Source organism: Anolis carolinensis, chromosome 1, assembly GCF_035594765.1.
Source record: "Anolis carolinensis isolate JA03-04 chromosome 1, rAnoCar3.1.pri, whole genome shotgun sequence".
NCBI lineage: Eukaryota > Metazoa > Chordata > Lepidosauria > Squamata > Dactyloidae > Anolis > Anolis carolinensis.
The window spans coordinates 117,581,845-117,603,096 of NC_085841.1; the positions used below are offsets into that span (position 1 = coordinate 117,581,845).

The following is a 21,252-nucleotide window of genomic DNA, read 5'->3' on the forward strand; positions in this document are numbered from 1 at the left end:
CGCTCCCATTGGTGTAGCCGCGTTCCGTGACCACGCCCCCGGCTTCTCCGCGCTCCGATTGGCCCAGATGCGAAGGCGTCTTGAGCCCGCGACTCTGATCCCGGAAGGGCACTTGGGAGGTTCCTTGTCAGCCGCAGAAGCAGCAGCCGCATTCGCCAAGGTGGGTTTGTTTGCTCATGGAAAGCCAAATACACACTGAATTTACTCCTCCGTGATTTTCCTACCAGCTCCGCCGGGGTAGGATACAAGGGCCTCTTCCACACAGCTGAATAAAATCCCACATTATCTGCTTTGAACTGGGATCTATAGCAGTGTGGACTCAGATAACCCAGTTTAAAGCAGATATTGCGGGGTTTTCTGCCTTGATATTCTGGGTTAGATGGCTGTGTGGAAGGGCCCAAGGATACTATGAGGAAGCAGAGCGTGCTTTCTAGGGGTTGCACACTCTACAATTAGTTCATTTTGGTACCATTTTAACTATCTTGGCTCAATGCAAGGGAACTGAGGGATTTGCAGTTTTATAAGGTCTTTCACCTTCTCTGCCAAAAGATGCTGGTGATTTTATAATTACTAATTCTAGCAATTGATTGCACTATATAACATTTGAAAAAAAAATCTCTGTTCCTGGTTTGAAAGTGTTATTTCCTGTTTAATTGTGCAGTATTTACTTTGAAAGTAGTTGTTATACTCCAGAAGCCTCCTTTTTTAGCTGCCATTTTTAACCTTTTGTCCTACAATTTTTTTTGTAGTTTAATAAACTACGCCTCCCAACAAAGGATTCCCCCAGGTAAGAAGCAACCAGGTTTTGAAGCTGAAGACTATTCAGTGCTAATCAAGGTGGCCAGCAGGAACATTAACACTTGCCTCCAACAGTAAAGAGTTTTTTCTCCTACCCTGGACCTTCCACAGATATACGAACCCCACTTGCCTAGTTTCCAACAGACTTCACAACCTCTGAGGATGCCTGCCATATATGTGGCCAAAACATCAGGACATAATGGTTCTGGAACATGGCCATACAGCCTGGAAAACTCACCCAGTGATTCTGACCTTGAACGCCTTTGACAACATATATTACAACCTGTTCTAGTACAGACAATAATAGCATAATTCTGTTTTATTTCTTACAGAAATGGACTTCGAGGCAGTTGCAAACTACTCCAGGCTCCACGCCAAGCCTCCCGGGGTGTCTCTTCAGTACGGGACCGCTGGCTTCCGGACCAAGGCGGAAGACCTCGACCACACCATGTTCTGCATGGGCTTGCTGGCGGTGCTGAGGTCCAAGCAGACCAAGTCTACAATTGGCATCATGGTCACCGCTTCCCACAACCCCGAAGTAAGAGAAGCTCTAGTACATCTAGACCAGTGTCTCCCAACTTTTGGACCTCCAGGTGTTTTGGACTTCAACACTCAGAAATCCCAGCAAGCTTACCAGCTGTTGGGAACTGTGAGAGCTGAAGTCCAAAACACCTGGAGGACCAAAGGTTAGGAGACACTGGTGTAGACAGTAGAAATAATGCAGTCTGACACCACTTTAACTGCCATGGCGTAAAGCTATGGAGTTGTATTTTAACAAGTGTTGTGGCCCTCTCTGCCAAACAGCGCTGATGGCAAATTATAACTCCCAGGATTCCATAATTTTAAGCCATGGCAGCTAAAGTGGTGTCCAGCTCTATTCATTCTATGGTGTAGATCAGACATGGGCAAACTTTCGCCCTCCAGGTGTTTCGAATATCAACTCCCACAATTCCTAACAGCCAGTAAGCTAGCTAGGATTTCTGGGAGTTGAAGCCCAAGACACCTGGAAGGCCAAAGTTTGCCTGTGCCTGGCGCAGATGCATATCTACTTTCTGCTGTTCTTCCTCGTTTCTCCTTTACCAGAAATGCTATTTTTCTCCCTCCCTGAACATTCCCCAGGTATGTAAACCCCACTTGCCTAGTTTCCAACAGACCTCACAACCTCTGAGGATGCCTGCCATAGATGTGGGCGAAATGTCAGGAGAGAATGCTTCTGGAACATGGCCATACAGCCCGGAAAACTCACAACAGCCCAGTGATTCCAGCCATGAAAGCTTTCAATAATACTTCTTAAATATGTTCACTGTATACATTGTATGAGGAGGGAAAATTGAATTTGCTATATGGCCCTAACTTTTTCCCTTGACATGTCTACAAGTCAAAGCAAACCCTTAATTTTGGCACCAAACCCTGCTGTTGACATATACATGGGATCGACTCATGCACGAGTAAATACAAAAATTTTCGGGATTTCCTCCTAAACTTTAGCCCACCCATTCAACACTGTGTAGGGATAAGAAAAGCTATTGTGAGGCGAGGGAGTCCACTTCCAAATTATATTTTTTCCCCCCCACACACACTTTAAGAAAACTTTGAAGCATGATTTCTGTGGCTACTCAACCTTCAACTTCTAAACTTTTTCTTTCATATCTTTTCTTCTTGCGCAAGCCTTTACAGAGAAAGCTACTTCTATTACTCAAGGAACATATCCAGACCTTTCATGATGTTATTTTGTCTTGTTTCAAGGAAGACAATGGCGTGAAGCTGATTGACCCTTTGGGGGAAATGTTGGCAGCTGCATGGGAGGCACATGCCACTCGCTTGGCCAATGCGGAGGAGGAGGAGCTGCAGGCGGTGCTGACTGACATCTGCCAGAAGGAAGGAGTAGACCTTCAGCACAGTGCCTTTGTGGTTATTGGCAGAGACACCAGGTAAAGCTACTTGCCTCTTGGGGAACAACTGACAACATCAGAACTTGCAAGGGTTCCTTTTTAAGGCCACAACTTCAAAAATCCACCCCATTGGAAATGATTCTGAGTCTTGTAGTTCAAATGAAATAACCGTTTCCAAACTCTATTGAATGGACCCATTCACTAATGCCCTTTTCGTGGAAGAGCTATGTACCACTTTTTAAGTGCTTCCATTTTAGAATCATTGAGAAAGTTTATCCAAGGTCTGTATATGTATATTCAAGCTGCAGGCAGAGCAGAGAGTATGATACCATTACATTTCTTAGGTGGCTACTTAGCCTCTAAACCAGAGCTTTCCAAACTGGTTGTCATGACACACTAGTGTGCCAGTGACAGCGTGTAGGCATGTCACGCAAATGTAACAAGTCATTACAAAAGTTTTGGCAGTGTACCTTGTTTCCCCGAAAATCAGATGTCCCCTGAAAATAAGACCTAGTAGAGGTTTTGGCGAATCTCCTGAAAGTAAGACCTAGGAGGAGGTAGCCGCCACTGCTGCTGTGGAAGATGTGTGCAGCGTGAAGGCGAAGGAGGAAAAGGTGTGTGCCTTTCCCTCCTCCGCACCGCATTCGCCTTCCTCGGCGGCCACCGTTCCCTCCTCCTCCGCCTTGGCAGAGGAGAAGGAAGCAAGATAAGACATCCTCTGAAAATAAGACCTAACAGATCTTTAGGAGCAAAAATTAATATAAGACACTGTCTTATTTTTGGGGAAACATAGTATGTTCTCAACCTTTGGTTTTCCAGGTGTTTTGGATTTCAACTCCCAGAAATCCCAGACAGCTTAGCAGCTGTTAGGAACTGCGAGAGCTGAAGTCCAAAACACCTGGAGGACCAACAGTTGGGAAGCACAGTTGTAAATCGAATCAGTTAGTAAACTGAGCCCATCTTCCCTTAAAGCAACAGAAAAGAAATTTGATTACTCATCTGCAATAGCCCTTTTGTTGTCTCTGATTTATTTCTTCAACCCCACTGCCTGTTCTGTATACGATTTGGGCCTTTCCACGTGGCCATATAACCCAGAATGCCAAGGCAGATAATCTACAATATGTGCTTTGAACTGGATTATCTGAGTCCACACTGCCATATAATCCAGTTCAATATGGATTTTATACAGCTGTGTGGAAGAGGCCTTAGTCTTGGTTTAGTGTGGGACTTAATCAGGCAGCTATTTGACAGAGAATAAACTGGACCTGATCAATTATCAAGACTTGAGAATCTTGCATTAACCATTGATAATGAAAAGGTCTGATATAATCATATTGCATAAATAAATTCATAATATCATGTAGCACAGATTGAACTGTTTAAGTTTTGATAGAGAAGGCTTTCATTTATTTTAGATTAGACGTGTGGCTTTGTTTGTTTGTACTACTTAGTTGCCCAGTACTTTCCTAGCTCCTTGGCTGCTGTGATTGTTTCTCCTCCAGAGTAGATTTCATTGGACTTGTATCTTCAGGTTAAGGATTATGCTATATATGATATCATCTGTCAGTATTTGGTTGCTGGCAATTAATTGGAGTGAGCTTGTGAGTTTGTATCACATTTCAACAATTATCTCTTTATTTCTATGTTTGCATACAGATCTAGCAGCAAGAAGCTTTCACAGTCAGTAACTGATGGTGTGTCTGTTCTTGGAGGCCAATACCATGGTATGCCCTATGCACTTTCCATACTGTTTCCTCTTCTAAACATCAGTAATATTTTATTATACATCTGGCCCTCCACATTTGTGAGTTTGACTTTTGCGGTATTGATTAAGACACTCTTTTTAGATCTCTTGATCTTCCAGTGTAATTCTGTGGCCAGTGTCTAGCAGAAACTGATCACAGGGTTGTGCTGAAGGACTTAGAAATTCCTAAAGAGGTGTGTTCTCAAGTAAAAAAGTTGCAAAGAGTTTTTATTCACAATTTTTCACTTTGACAGGGGTGTAACCCCAGTGAATGTTTTTTTTTTTTGGGTGTGGGGGGGGGTGATTACTCTTGACTGAGATTCAGTGAGTTGGGTCACATAATCATAGAATAATAGAGTAGGAAGAGACCACATGGGCCATTAGTCCCAACTCCCTGCCATGTGTAAAAAACACAATCAAAGTACCCCAGACAAATGGCCACCCAGCCTCTATTTAAAAGTCTCCAAGGAAGGAGCTTCTACCATGCTCCAAGGCAGAGATTTCCACTGCTGAACAATTCTAAAGGGCAGGAAGCTTTCCTAATTATCAAGTGGAATCTTCTTTCCTGTAATTTGAACCCATTGTTCCAAGTCCTACTTTCCAGGTCAGCAGAAAACAAGCCTACTCTCTTTTCCATGACAGACATGCATTCTTTATAGTTCCATGACAGAACACATGCTTTCCATGCAAAATTATGGTTCCCTCACATTTCCTGGTTGCATCTCTTTAGGGTTTTCGGCAAAACATTGCACATCAAGGATATGAATTTTGCAGCCCTCCATATTTTGTTTGACAGTAGCTCCCAGCATCCCTCACTATTTTTTTAAAAGAATTTTATTTATTTTTTTATACTACATCGAAAGAGTGAGAACAACCAAGGTATAGAAAAGTAGGAAAAAGAGAGAAAGATAAAAGTCTATAATCTACAAAAATATACCCACACACACACAAAAATGTGACTTTAATTCCATCTTCTTGGATAATATTGTCTTATTATTCAATAATATTTTCCTTACTAAAGAAAAAAAAGTAAAATTGTCTCTCGTAATCTTCATTTTCTCAAATTATCCAGATAGTCCTGAAGATCGTCCCAATTCGTTCTTTTCATTTTCTTGCCTGTATTTTTCTTCAACAAAAAAGTCAGTTCGTCCATATCCTTTATTTCTCTTATCTTCTCCACACACTCCTCAATTGGTGGGGCTGATTCCTGTTTCCATTCTCTAGCGAAAACAATTCTAGCGGTGGTCGTAATATAAGTGAAAAGTTTATCTTCTTGTTCAGTCAATTGTAAGTCTAAGTCTAAATAGATAGTACTCTGGTTTTCTTATAAAGTTTCTCTTTAAAACCTTTTGTGATTCTTCATGAATCTTCGTCCAAAACTTTGTTGCTTCTTTACAAAACCACCACATGTGATAGATCCCTCACTATTGACTATGTAGTCAGTGCTGATGGAATTGCAATCCTGTCCTATTCATAGGATTGCAATCCCATCCCATGAGTCCCACCGCAATAATACTGGACTGAATGACCCAATGTTTTCTCTATGTCGGAGGTGTCCAACCTCTGCACTTCCAGCTGTTTGGGCCTCCAACTCCTATGCGCCCCACCAGCTTGTCCAATGGTCAGGAATTCTGGGAACTGAAGTCCAAAACACCTGGAGAATCAAAGGTCAAAGGTCTAAGTGTAAGCTTTTATGAATGCATTGCATATATTTTTGTGAAATTGTTCCTATTGTCTTTAGTGCTCCAAAATCTGTTTCTGAAATTGAGTTTCGTCCTTTCTTGACCAGTATGTTTTTTTAAAACCAGACTATGGCTTAGTAACCACGCCTCAGCTCCACTACATAGTCTGCTGTAGGAATACTCATGGAAACTATGGGACTGCAACAGTGGAAGGATACTATCAAAAACTCTCTAAGGCTTTTGTGGAGCTTACAAAACAGGTGAGAAGGTTTCTTTGCTTATACAAGTCCTGGTTTGTGTTTTTATGGCCCTTTCAACACAGCTGAATAAAATCCCACATTCTCTGCTTTGAACTGGAATATATGGACTCAGATCACCCAGTTCAAAGTAGATATTGTGGGATTTTCTGCCTTGATATTCTAGGATATAGGGCTGTGTGGAAAGGACCTAAGGTTATTTATTTACACAGTGTCTCTTTATGTATTAACCTCCCATGAAGAGACATCAGCAATCTTCTTTGTGCTGCAACTCTCCTGAAAATTCAGGACACATATTCAGATGTAGCTGTGTTGGCCATGCAGCAAATTATAATACAGTCCAAAACACACAAAGCAGTTATTGAACTTTATTGAAGCAGAAAAGTGATCCCTCTTTTCTGAGAACAGAATAACATCTGAGACAAAATACAGACTTCAACATTGTCACCTTTCTTCTCTTGTTTGATTTTAAACATCTTTGCTTGGTGAAGAACTCAGTGAAGCTTCGAAAGCTTGCATGATGTATGTTATGCTTTGGAGTGGCCTAATAAAAGCATTGCTGTTTTATGGGTTTTGGATTTTGATGTATTTTCTAAAAGTTCTGACACTATGAATGAATTCATGCCCTCTACGGTGAGAAATGCACATCCTAGGGTGCGTCTACACTGTAGAATTATCAGAGTTTGACAGTATAGCATTGCTCAATGCTATTCAATCATGGGAGTTCTAATTTGATAAGATGGCACCCTTTTTGGTAGGGAAAGGCTAACAACATTGTAAAACTACAACTAACATGAATTCAGATAGTTATGTGATTCTAAATTATATTTGCATATCCCTCTTTTTCATTCTTCTCCTTGTGAGCTTTCTTTCTCTGCTTTGGAAAACACGTATTGCTTATGAACAAATGGTAGAACCTTTAAAAATGCTTTCTGAAAGGCCTTATTTTGCTTTTAAAAAATCACCCATAGGCTACAAGCCACAGGGATGGGCACATGTGCCTGAAGATTGACTGTGCGAATGGCATTGGGGCTCTGAAGCTCAAAGAAATGCAATACTACCTCCCCGGGAGCCTCGTGATGCACATAGACAACGATGGGACTAAAGGGAGACTCAATCACCTTTGCGGAGCTGATTTTGTCAAAGTTCATCAGAAGCCTCCTGTAGGTATGCAATTAGAAGGCAATAATTCCTTTGGACATTAGGAGAGAGTGTGGTTTCTGATTTTATTGGTTTGTTTCCCAGTTCTTCTAGTAAGATTCCTGTCTTGAATAAAGTCTGGCTTTGATTGCCTTGCAGATAGGAACTCATTACATTCAGTGGTGGAGTCTGTTGCAACAAAAAGGAAAAAAAAATAACAAAAAGGTTTTGTTGCATTTCATTTGTTGGACTGATATATGTTAACAAAATTTGAAAAATGTTCTCTTCCTAGTTTGAAAGTTTTGTTTCCTGTATAAGTGTGTATTTCTTATTTTGAAAGTAGTTATTGTACTCCAGAAACTTCATTTTTGTGGCAGCCACAAACAATGTTTAATCAGTTGAGACTTCATAAGATATTCATTGAAAAAGTAGAGCAAGATGTGCTGCAGGATGTTCTGCTAAAATAAAGGTTTTGCAGTTTAATACACTTTCCCCATATTTTATATAATAGAAACAATCAGAAAATGACAATTGTAACCCAGGAACAAAAATTGTGTTACATATTGTAATGCAGGATAAAATCAAGTTAACCAATTTTATCCAGCGTTAGGGGCTGGAAGCCCCTGAATGTTGTGTGAATGTCCAGGAGTGACTTCTGGCCCAATGTGGGTTTTTTGCCGCATTCATGTTGCTCATGGACTCACTCTTTGCATAATTAGCATTCTATCTGCATGATAAAGACTTTAGAATATATTAGTGGGAAAACTAAAATTTATTATTTGCACCATGTGGAAGCTAGTTAAAATTGACAACTAATTTCTAGCAATGTGTCGCATTCTATTTAAGATGTAAGCTTGTCCGAATATTTTTTTAATTTTGTTTGTTTTAGGATTTGAAATGAAGGCTGGTGAGAGATGCTGCTCCTTTGATGGTGATGCTGACCGAATAGTTTACTATTATATTGACGCTGCTGGTCGTTTTCATCTGCTTGATGGAGACAAAATCGCAACTCTAATCAGCACTTTCCTTAAAGAACTTCTGGTCAAGGTAACTGGATTCCTTTAGGAGTAGGGAATTGCTGTGTGGTTAAACATTGACAGGAATATTGATTGGAATAATTGCAGTGTATTATGCTAGTGTGTAATTTATGTCCAGATATTTCACTTTTTTTGGACAAACATTTGTTTGTCCAAAAGCTTGGTGTGAAAACAACAATTTTAGCATTATCACATTATCCCTTCCCCCCCAAAAAAGTTTTGAAGCCCACTGGCTATATGATTCTATCAAAATGTATCAAGAACTTTCTAGAAGAGTCTGTCTTTGCACAAGTGCAGGAAATACCATATGTGCGATTTCACAGAGATTACGATGAAGAAATTGGGTATTCCTTACATTCCCTAGTGAATGGATATAATATTGTCTTTTGGATGAAGTATGGATTTCCTCAAAAGCAAAAAAATATATAGTTAATGGGTTAGGCTGAAGAGTTTATCACATCTTTGATAGATTAACTTTCAAAGGCACAGATCTAAATCTGTTTGGGTCTGTAATTAATTAAATACTTGTTTCTCTTTGGGTTCACTTAGATTATTACAGTTATTGTACAGCTATGATTAATTTACAAAAATACCAGAAGAGAAAGAAAGCAAAGCAAGTACTAAAATCCACATGTTTTTAAAGGCAAATTATATATAAATAGTTGCAAAAAAGAGAAACTTAGTGGATCATTATGGCAACAGGGCAAGCCAGTCCTAAGGTGATGCCAGTTGAAGGCAATTGATGCAATAGGTATTCTTTCACTGGATGCAAATAAAAATACTCCATTTTCAACTTTCTAATGTACATTATCTCAATATGTAAGTGATCTCAGGTCCCATCTACACTGCCATATAATTCAGATTATCAAAGCAGATAATCCACATTATCTGATTTGAATTGGATTATATGAGTCTGCCATATAATCCAGTTCAAATCAAATAATCTGGATTGTATATGGCAGTATAGAAGGGGTCTCAGAGCTGAATGCAGCACACTTTCCACCCATTACAAAAAGTGAGGTATTTGGAAACTGGAATATATAAACTTCGAAAGCCAAGCATGTGGAGGGCAGATTATGAAAATTGCATTTATCTGTCCCTTCAGGCTGGACAAACAGTAACATTTGCAGTAATACAAACAGCCTATGCCAACGGGAGCTCGACGCGTTATCTGGAAGAAACCATGAAGGTATGAAGTTATGTAACTGTTGCATGGTGCCATGTTACATGCCTTTGTGCTGAGGTGTCAGTTAAAACCAACTCAAATCTTCTCATTTAGAGCTGTTCAAAATTGCTGGGACATGACATACATTACTGCAGAAACAAACTAGTCAGAGGATGAGGAGAGCTGGGAAATACTCTTTTCCACCCGTTAATAATTTACTTGTGGAAATCATGATGAATTCTGGCCCTCATAGTCAGAACACGGGGTTCCATTGACACTAGAATGACCAACCTTAAGTGTAATCTTGTTTTTTAAGGCATATTCCTTTGGGCTTCTGTGCTGTGGTTACACATGTTATGGTCAAGCTTTAGTGGAGACATCTTGTCTCTTTGGCATTGAAGAGCTTGTATCTGTGTTGGCACTTAGGAATGGGAGTGCCTCAGACAGTTAACATCCTGAATAGATCTCTGTGTCGTGCTGCTTCTTTGACACTAAGGAGAGTTATTTCGGCCGAGTGATACAGAGAAATTATCCAGTGCCATTTGTAAAATATACACACTGACTGCCACACAAAACACACTTCTAGTCAGAGTTTAGAACAAATTGCTTTTGAATGTCAACCTCCAGAAGTCTCCAGTTTTCATATACATGATGACTGGGGGATTCTGGGAGTTGTTGTCCCAAAAAGGAACATTTTGAAGCATTGATTCTAGTCTTCCAGGGGGTTTCTTGCTTGTACTTCTCACCAAGAACAATGGACACCTTTATGTCATTGTTGTTGAATATTATTCTAGAATTTTTCATTGAATCTCGGGGCAGTCGTCACATTGCTTTTAGTTGTACTTCTTTGTCTTCAGCCTACATGGTATACAATATTTCCTCTACATTTGCTGGGGTTAAGGTCATAGGACTCCCATGAAAGTGAGAAAGTGCAGATGAAACGATTGCCCCCCTCCCCCTCTTTACCTGAGAGAGCATCTCTCTAGGAATTTCCAGGTCTTTCACCATGACCCTGTGGCCAACTTCTGCAGGAAACTGACCAGATAGCAGGCATGGGCAAACTTAGGCCCTGCAGGTGTTTTGGACCTCAACTCCCACAATTCCTAACAGTAGGCATAGAGTATAGAGTCACCCTGGAGGACCTAGAGAGTTCCAGAGAGAACCAATCAGTGAGTAATCAAATCTGCAAAGGTCAAAATTGCAGATGCGGAAGGAGTATTGTAGGTAAAACAGACTTCTGTTCCTAGCTCTTCGTATTGATGATGGACTCAGAGACACAACTATAGACCTATTCAGTAGAGTAGGCCCGAATCCTGTTTCATTTGTTCCTTTTGTGGTTTTGTACCATTCCGTCCATTCAGATTTCACGGAATGGCACAACCCCACTGGAACAAAAGAAACAGTGAAATGAATGAAGAAAAGGAACAGTAGCCATTTGGCCGGCTGATTTTCGGCGCTCGGCTGTAGGCCCTGGCTGGCAGGGCCTACAGCCAAGCGATGGGTGCTCGATGCTCGTAGGCCCGGCTAGTAGGGCCTACAATCAAGCGCTCAACTGTAGGCCCTGTGAGCCCGGCCTATTAACCACTGAGTGCTCGATGGCTTGTAGGCACGGCTCGCAGGGCCTGATGCTTTACTGCCCAAGGCCCAAAAGATGATGATAATAATAATAATAATAATAATTATTATTATTATTATTTTATTTTTATACCCCGCCTCCATTTCCCCACAGGGACTTGGGATGGCTTACTTAGGGCCAAGCCCACGTAAAACAACAAACCAAAATAAAATGACATCAGACACAAAAATTAACACTCTAAACATGACCTTGGACGGAAAAAGCTATTTTTATAGGCGCCCATTTCTGTAAATGGTGGACTAAAATGGAAACAGGGCCATTCAAATGGTACAAATAGAAACGGTCAGTAAATTCATACTAATGCACAAGACTACTATTCAGACGGGCTTTTAAAGAACGTTTTAGGATCAAGTAGTGGTTCAGTGGTTTTTAGTTTTGAATATGTTTTTATGGATTTTAGCTGGATTTTTAAAATACCAATGATATTACATTCTGTATTAATTTTTGTATATTTGTATATTTTCAATTGTATTGAAATGCTTTTAATGTAAGCTGCTCTGAGTCTCTTTGTAGAAAGAAAAAGTGGGGTAATAATAATAATAATAATAATAATAATAATAATAATAATAATAAGGATGATTGATGTTGCAATCCCAGGCGACAGCAGAATTGACGAGAAGCAACTGGAAAAGCTGACACAATATGAGGATTTGAAGATTGAACTGCTGAGACTCTGGTACAAGCCAGTAAATGTGGACACAGTGGTGATTGGCACACTGGGTGCAGTGCCTAAAGACTTTGTCCAGCACTTAAAAACAATGGCGCTGACAAAATTAGCATCTGTCAGCTGCAAAAGGCCACCTTACTCGGATCTGCACTTATTATTTGCCTATACATCACACAGTCCTAGACACTTGGGAAGTGTCTGACATGTGATCCAATACAACAGCCAGCATAGGGATCTTGTTTGCTGTATACTAATCTTGTTGTGTATCAAATTATAATAACATCAACAACGATAGACCTGACCCTTAGACTGTCTTGTGTGGTCTTTCTGTCCTAGGTGCCTGTCCATTGTGGGAAAACTGGAGTGAAACACTTGCATCACAAAGCTCAGGAGTTTGACATTGGAGTTTATTTTGAAGCAAATGGTCATGGCACAGTAAGTGTGTGTGTTTGAAATGTTTCTTAACTACCCTTCATTGGAAGGATTCCAGGGAAGTTTGCAAAAGTGGGAATAAGCATGTATTCACAAGCATTGTGCTTGATATCTCTCAGCCTTCCATTCCATTCCCAAACTGGAAAATCCAAGTATAAAACAAAAGATTAAGACTGAATGATGCTCACTTTGGCATACATCCAGCACCATGCTAGCATGGGCCTATCCATGGAACACATCCTTTTTGAAAAAAAATAAGTGTTTTCTTTTGTACCTAAAATCTTGGTTGAGGCATATTTTGTCCTTTATGGTCACCAGATGCATTGATTTTTCCTTTCCAGGTATTGTTTAGTAAAGCTGCAGAAGAGAAGATACGATATCAGGCAAAAGAGGAAAAAGACAACCGAAAAAGAGAAGCTGCAAAGATACTTGAAAACACCATAGATTTGATAAATCAGGTGGGAATTGTGGTGTATGATCACTCATTTAAAGTTGCAGATCAACAACTTCTGAAAGATTGCATGATTTCCAGTCTAAATACTTGAGAAATGCTGATGTGTAACTTAAGTCCACTTTAGTTCAGCAGGATTCCTCTAATGTATGACTAAGGGGAGTTTCTGGTAGAACTGCTTCCCATCAGCAGAACTGGGAAACTGTTCCCTCTCCATCTGCCTTTCATACTTGCAGGGGAGGACTTGGGATTCTTTGCAGATCGGATTGTTAAGTTGGATTGTGGGCAAGGAAAAGCCCTCTCATTTGATTTAGATCTGCATCCAGATGTAACCTATAATAGACTGTACTCTTCAGGTGACTAATGAACTGGGATCATCTTTGAGATGTATGAAATTGAATCCTATTTTTGGTATTACACAGCGGATCCAGTCCAAAGTCCTCCCTTATTGATAAGCAGCTTCTTGGATCAGGAGAGGTCTATTCTCCTGTTGATCAAACAGCAGCTTCCTGACTCTTCCCGCCGTTTTCATGAACTATCCCCAGTGCAATAGGAGGCACAAAGTGCCCCCGTTGCAAATTCCCCTTATGCACACAATTCCCGGTGCAAGGATAGTTGGGAATGTCATGCATCTAATTCTTGATCAACAGGGCCTCCATCAATCTCAGTGAGTGCTTACCAAACTTGAGTTTAAGAGACTTTCATGATCCTTACATTGCCCTGTGGATTATGTAGGAGTCGTGAATATGTAGCAATTACAAATGTGTAAACTACCAGCTTCCTTTTGGTTTTGTTGTGAAACTTTGGAGATTTCTTAGGACAGATAGTACAGCAGTGGAGAGTCTTATGTTTTGGTTTTACAGAACTGTTGGCTGTGCCTTATGATCTTAGTAAAATCCCACTGGTGTCAATAGCTTCTCAGTTAACTTTTCTTTGCTAATCTATTCTGAAGAGTTTGCAGTAGAAAGCTCTGTCCTCCGAGGAGAACAGTTTTTTTAGAGTCAGCTGTAGGAACCTGAAAGTAACAAAACAGGAGAAGACGAAGTCAGTGGTTGTGTCAGAGTGTGACTTTACTTGATGGACACCCGAGCGTACAAAAGAAGCTACAGTAGTAAAAACAAATCAAAATCCCCTCTCCTCGTTTTTTGGATAGGTTTTCATTGTGATCAAAATTGGCTTCCCTAACTCAAGACTTTAGAATAGGCATGGGCAAATTTGGCCCTCCAGGTTGTTAGGAATTGTGGGAGTTGGAGTCCAAAACACCTGGAGGGCCCAGGTTTGCCCATGCCTGCTTTAGAAGAATAATGAAACTTGGATTCAGTTAGTTGATTATCCTTTTTGCCTTGGTGAATAAATTGGGGGGAAGAATCAAGACCACATGGGAAATCCATTAATCATATTGGAAACAAAAATCTTGCAAATTGAGGCACAAGATGAGACTGCTGTTTTCTGTTGCCAGAACATGGTATCCTAACAGATGCGGAGGAGTCGTTGATGAATTGTGGGAAGAAGTTTGCACATGCTTAAAAGTGCTTTTATAATAGAAATAAGGTCTTGTGTTGAAAAGAGGGGTCTGGAGCATTTGTGTGTGTCTTGCCAGTTGAGAACTTTCCTGAGTTAAATCTTGAAAAGGTTTGTATCCAGATGCTTCCTGTTTGTACTTAAGATAGCATGCCTTACTTGACACTTCTAGCTCCTTTGGGGCGTTGTCGCAAAGAAATGATGAACAAACTGGGTTTGGACTGCACTCTTGGAGATATTTTTGTCCACCAGAAATGATGCAATGTTGTTGTGTAGTCAAAACTGCTCCTCTTGAGTCCATTTCCCACTGGGCAGTACATTTTGACTTCACTTAATTGATGGATGTCATAATTATTATCATTTAGAAAGGCAGCATTCAAATGATGACTGCTACACTCAAATAAGACCTATAAACACATTTCGGTTTTTGTATCAAGCTGGCAGAGATCCAGCCCATCTCCATTATCCTTTGATGTGACGTAAAGGGAAGATTATGGGAAACATTCTGTTCTTGGTTTTTGTTCCTGCTTGACAAACTTTGTGAAGTATTTGAAACAAGTCAGATCCAGATCACAGCATAAAACTTAGTTTGTTTCAGTTTTTTCATGTCAGGAGCAAATTGAAAAACTGGAAGTCATTTCTGGTGTGAGAATTGGCCGTCTGTGAGGACGTTGCCCAGGGAACGCCCAGATGTTTAATGTTTTACTATCCTTATGGGAAGCTTCTCTCATGTCCCCGCTTGGGGAGCTGGAGCTGACAGAGGAAGCTCACCTGCTAACCCCGGATTCGAATCGCCAACCTATCGGTCAGCAGTCCTGCCAGCACAAGGGTTTAACCTATTGCGCCACCAGGGGCTCCAGTGAAATATAGTCAGGATAAATCATAGCTGGGTGTTCAGATTAAACACTGACGGAGGAGAAGAGAGATGAGAAAATGAATAATTTGTGCCATATTGTTATTATAAAAGGTAAAGGTTTTCCCCTGACATTAAGTCTAGTCATGTCCAACTCTGGGGGTTGGTGCTCATCGCCATTTCTAAGCCGAAGAGTTGGCGTTGTCTGTAGACACCTCCAAGGTCATGTGGCTGGCATGACTGCATGGAACGCCCTTATCTTCCCGCCAGAATGGTACCTATTGATTTATTCACATTTGCATGTTTTCGAAATGCTAGGTTGGCAGAAACTGGGGCTAACAGCAGGAGCTCACCTTGCTCCCTGGATTCGAACTGCTGACCTTTCGGTCAGAAAGCTCAGCAGCTCAGCGGTTTAACCCGCTGTGCCATTGGGGGTTCCATTACTATGAAAAGCTATGGCTTATCATGGGTGCGGAACTGTCCCTCTTATTCTTTTTACAAATCCAGACTTTTTAAAATTTTAAAACCAAAATGTCTCCCACAACAATAGATCTGCAGACTGAATACTTGCAACAATAACATTTAAAATTCCCAAATTTAGGAATATGCAGTATTATTAGACCTTGAATTTGCCTCTGCCTTCTAGGATTTCTTCTCACTTCCTCTCCTTTGTATGCTCTAGACGGTTGGTGATGCCATTTCCGACATGCTGCTGATTGAAGCCATTTTGGCTTTGAAGAACCTCACAGTTCCACAATGGGATGCCATGTACACGGATCTTCCTAACCGGCAACTCAAAGTTAAGGTAAATGAGAAGCAGACATGCAGACAAAAATGTCTCATGTGACCCACTGGCATGGCTCCTCTCTTTTTTGCATGTAGATGTAATGCCATTTGGCTGGGCAGTTATTGAGATGCCAGGGCATGTGGTTGCCTTCTGTTGCCAAGAAGTGAATGGATCCCTTCTGGTCTTGGGTTCTCAGCATCTTCAGGCTTTCAGGTCTCCCCAAATGGGCTCAATAGCATGTTGTTGGCTGAGATCTGAACAGCATGATAGTGACAGCATTATTGATGGGCATACTTCTTGAAAAGGGCAGTCACTTTGCTGCACAAAATACTCTGACTGAGAGAAAGGGAACATCTCATCGTCATGGAGGGCCCTTCCACACAGCCATATAGCCAAGAATATCAAGGCAGACAATCCCACAATATCTGCTTTGAAACTGGATTATATGAGTCTACACTGCCATATATTCCAGTTAAAAGCAGATATTGTGGGATTTTATTCAGCTGTGTGGAAGGGGTCGAACTTGGCTCAGTATAGAGATTCATGTTTTGGCCCTGTTGTGATCGTCAAGAGTAATAGGTTTTCAGCCAGGATCCAAGTTAGAGCTTGAACAAGTCAGATTCTACGGCTTTGTTTTGCTTGGATCTGTAGGTTGCAGACAGACGAGTCATCGACACTACAGATGCGGAAAGGCGAGCAGTGACACCTCCAGGCCTGCAAGAGGAAATCGATGACCTTGTTAAGAAGTATCCGTTGGCTCGGGCCTTTGTTCGCCCATCTGGGACAGAAGATGTTGTCAGAGTCTATGCTGAGGCAGATATGCAGGTCAGAGCACAAGTAATTCAGAGTCTCATGTTAGTGTGTGTTGGAAGGATTTAGACTTCTTCATTATACTTTATCTTTTAGCCAGATTTTAAAGGGAATTTGTCACCTTCCTATGTCTTACACAGTTTAAACTGAAGATATCAGCAATTTAGGAAGTTTGGCCAAGCATAAGGCTCTGGCTGCAGGTTTGTATTAGTCTCCCTCTCATGGTTCAGTGACATTCATGCTATAGGGCATTCACACAGTCAGTGGTCACAATCCTGTTCGTTCTGACTAGATGAGACCTGTTGATACAATAGACTTTATCTATACCCAGATGAATAGTTCTATTGATTCAATAGCCTTACTCTAATTCAGGGGTCCCCAAACTAAGGCCCGGGGGCCGAATGCGGCCCTCCGAGGTCATTTACCTGGCCCCCGCCTTCAGTTTTATAATATAATATATTGTATATACATATAATATTGATAATAATATTATAATGTAATACAATATAACACTAATAATAATACCATATAATAATATTAATTATATGTTCTATATTACATATAATATTACTAATAATATTACAGTATAGTGGTATAGTTCAATATAGTAATATATAATGCTAATATTGTGCTATGCTAATAATATAATATATTGTATGTACATATAATTTGTAAGCCACTCTGAATCCCCTTTGGGGTGAGAAGGGTGTGATACAAATGTAGTAAATAAATGCAGTAAATAATAAATATATATATATATAAATTTTAGACTTAGGCTCACCCAAAGTCTGAAATGACTTGAAGGCACACAACAACAACAACAACAACAACAACAACAACAACAACAACCCTAATTAACTTGACTATCTCATTGGCCAGAAGCAGGACCACACTTCCCTTTGAAATCCTGATAAATGTATGTTGGTTAAAATTGTTTTTATTTTTAAATATTGTATTGTTCTTTTGTTGTTGTTGTTGTTTTTGCACTACAAATAAGACATATGCAGTGTGCATCGGAATTTGTTTGTATTTTTTTCAAATGATAATCCGGCCCCTCAACAGACTGAAGGATTGTGGACCGGCCCTTGGCTTAAAAAGTTTGAGGACCCCTGCTCTAATTGATGGTAACAAATGTGAAGATTAATAAGGAGCATCATCATAGGTACACTAGATGTAGTTCTGTATGTGTTGGCTAGCTGTAATCCCAGTGGCCCAGTGTAGTGTCATAGTTCTCCAAGCAGATGTGCACTAAGTGGCTCAGTATATCACCCTTTTGACTTACTGAATTGCCCACAAATGGCCATTCCTTGCCAGGGGGGAGCAAGAAGAATTACAGAAACATTTGGCTACATCCCCATAGCCAGATACAGGATGGCAGTAGTGTAGACATCCCTTGACAATCCTATCAGATCCGGGCTCGGTTGTCATTGCTTCACATCTTGCTAAAGAGAGATACTTCTGTGATCCTTCTCACACTCTATGAAGTAAAGAATAGCTGTGGAGGGGGAGCCCTTCATGGGCTGGTCAATAATTTGGGGCTGGAAATTTGGCAAATATGGTGGGGAGAGAATCCTAAACCCCACAAAGGACCCATGTGCACCTAATAAATGTATGCATGTGTCCTTAATAGAATGCCAGAAATGGGAAGAACCCATAGCCAAGGTAAAGGGTAACAAAAATATAAGGAATTCAACCAGACTATCCTTATGATCCAACAAACAAAATGAACAATAAAGGAAATGTGTGACTGTTCCCGGAGGGAGGGGGTGAACGGAAGAGGAAGGGAAAGGGGGAAAACAGTAAAAAAAGTGATGGATACAAGTAGGGGACAAAACCTGTATGAACAAGGTGTAAACAATAGGCGACACCAAGAGGGCAAATATATATGGAAGGTTTTTTTTCGCTCTTAGCTAATTTGGATATGCAATGTATATGTCACCTTTGTTTTGTTGTTTTTAAAATTATCTCATAAGGAATGTGATTATGTTAATTCCTACTTGTGCAATCCAAATAAATATAATTTTAAAAAGAATGCCAAAATAAGCAGATGTTTAGTACCCTTCTGCTCATCAAAACCCCATAAAACCCAAAATCCCAGGAACTGAAGAGAAAGAGAAGTGTGCTAAAAAAGAAAAATCTTGTCAGTGTTTTACAATGTTTCTTCTCTCTGACTTTGAGGACAACATAACTTCAGGTATCCTTAGCTAAGTAGCAGAGCACTAAGAAATTGTGTTAGTTGAGTGTGAAAATGAATAGCAGGATACCAGCAAGCGTACCCCATGTGCACCAGTGTATAATATGCATTGGACACTTTGCTGGCTCTGGTACATAGTAATGTAACAAGAACTAGGCTTGTGCAATTCAGCTAGAGGGCAATCCATTTTTGGTATCCAAATTTCATTGAGTACCTAGATCTGTTTTCAGGAGCTTCCTGAACATCAGTTAATAGAAAAAATTGTTTTCGGCTAGGCAGCCAAAGGATCTGGGAAGATCCGGCCAATTGGCGGGAACGGGGAACTTACAAAGCTCCCCTTTCCATTCCTGGGACCCTTCCCTTCAAGGGAGCCTGAGTTTGAGGAACGGGGAAGGATGTGAAAAAACATGGTGGCAGAGCCCTTGCTGTTACGGCCGGCCGTAGAAGCTGAACAAGCTGAAGGAAACTGGCTAAAGCGAATCTGTGCACAAGTCTTAACAAGAACCCACTACTGGATCTGGGTGTTATGAAATGGACCTATTCTAATTCCCATATACAGAAGCCCATTTAGGAAATATTTCTACTATTGTTTCAGTGGGGTTTTTTTAACATGTCAACAAATGGCTTTGTTAAATACAGGTTGCAGCTGCAAAGGGACTGATGTGTATACCCGAACTGGTTTGTACTTATTGTACTCTGGAGAGAGAAATTGCTTTTTTTGAAGCTGTGCTTGGAGGAAACCTCCTAAAGGAGCAGTTATTTTGACATGTTTTGTCCTAGGCAAACAGAATGGTGTTACATTGGAGACCACTTTTTAATTAGTGAAATAGGGCTTATGTTACAATGAAATCTGCTCTAGGCTTTTATCCAGTCTTCTGGATACGAACCGACAAAGTAATTCTTTGCACTATGGTTTTTTGTAGGATTTTCTTGCATGCCAGGAAAAATGCTTTTCACTGATTCCAGTCTTTTCCTGTCCCCCTTTCTAGGAGCATGCAGATAACCTTGCCCATGAAGTCAGCCTGGTCGTCTACCATTTAGCTGGGGGTGTTGGAGAACCACCAAAGACTGCAGCTTCGTGAAGTGCTGATCTTCAAGCCAAACCTTAAACTGTCTATTTTGGCTTTTTTATTACTATTTCCCGTTAAATCTTTCCTAGCTGTGAGTCGAGATTAAATATTGATTAATAAAAATGAAGCAATATTAAAAGCATGTTGCTGTTTGTCTCACAGCATTGGGTCACTTATGTTCAGCTCTAAATACTTGCATACTTAAGATGAAAGGATGCTTAAGGTTGATCATCACTGCCCATACAATTTATCAAAGGGAATCAAGCTGTTGTCTTCCTGAAGAAGCCAGTTCCCATTTTCATACCTACTTCCTCTGTGAACTTCAGGTCCTACGTAGAATTATAGCAATGTTTCAAAGACACCTGTTTTCCTTCTCCAACTTGCAATAACTCAGAATGGGAAGCTGGGTTACTTTCCATGTCTGATTAGATGTGTTCCACAGCATACTTTTCCACATTATAAGGGTGCCGTCACACAACAATGTTGCACTAAAATTATTTGGTTGTATCTCTTGCACTTTAATTTGGATGTGTTATGGCCAACAAATGTCAAAACTTATATGTATCAATATCTCTGCTCTCTATCACTAAGCAAAGCGATTATTGTGATAAATACTAAAATATCAACAGTGCGAACAGAATAGTGTCCGTGTCTAGAGTGAAAGACAGTAGCTCTGAAACGCTATCAAGCACATTTTCTTCAATGGTCACATCAGCCTTATGGTTGCCTTCAAAGGGCTGTTGAATTATATGGACAGAATCTGTAGATATGGAGGGCCAACTATACTATTTTACATAGTGGTTGATGTTATTTAGTTTTTACCCACTTTAGGACCCCAGCTGTTAATGATCAACAACTCCCATTGCTTTGATTATATCTGTGGATAATGGGAATCACAACCCAACAGCACTTGTGACCTTGAGGTTGGGAAAAGGTTAAAGGATATTTTAGTTGGACCTCATATCCTCAAGCCTTGTAGCTATATTCAAACTCCATTCTCCTGACTAAACAGAACAAAATGCAGCCTTCCAGATGTTACTGTATCAGATCAGCTTTAGTCATTATGTCTAATAATGTAGAATATAGGAGTTGTAGTCCAGCATCTGGAAGGCCACA

At 40.5% G+C, this 21,252-nt stretch overlaps 1 protein-coding gene across 1 annotated transcript; it reads left to right on the forward strand.

Moving 5' to 3' along the window:
• Positions 1 to 12: 12 nt before the first annotated feature.
• Positions 13 to 20,278, forward strand: pgm3 (phosphoglucomutase 3). Its single transcript, XM_003215676.4, has 13 exons — positions 13 to 160; positions 1,131 to 1,336; positions 2,545 to 2,729; positions 4,347 to 4,414; positions 6,243 to 6,376; positions 7,345 to 7,540; positions 8,403 to 8,560; positions 9,656 to 9,739; positions 12,355 to 12,453; positions 12,792 to 12,908; positions 15,958 to 16,080; positions 16,714 to 16,887; positions 20,056 to 20,278. The coding sequence occupies exons 2-13, from the start codon at positions 1,133 to 1,135 to the stop codon at positions 20,146 to 20,148; spliced, it is 1,635 nt and encodes a 544-aa protein (XP_003215724.1). The 5' UTR covers positions 13 to 160; positions 1,131 to 1,132; the 3' UTR covers positions 20,149 to 20,278.
• The last annotated feature ends 974 nt before the right edge of the window (positions 20,279 to 21,252 follow it).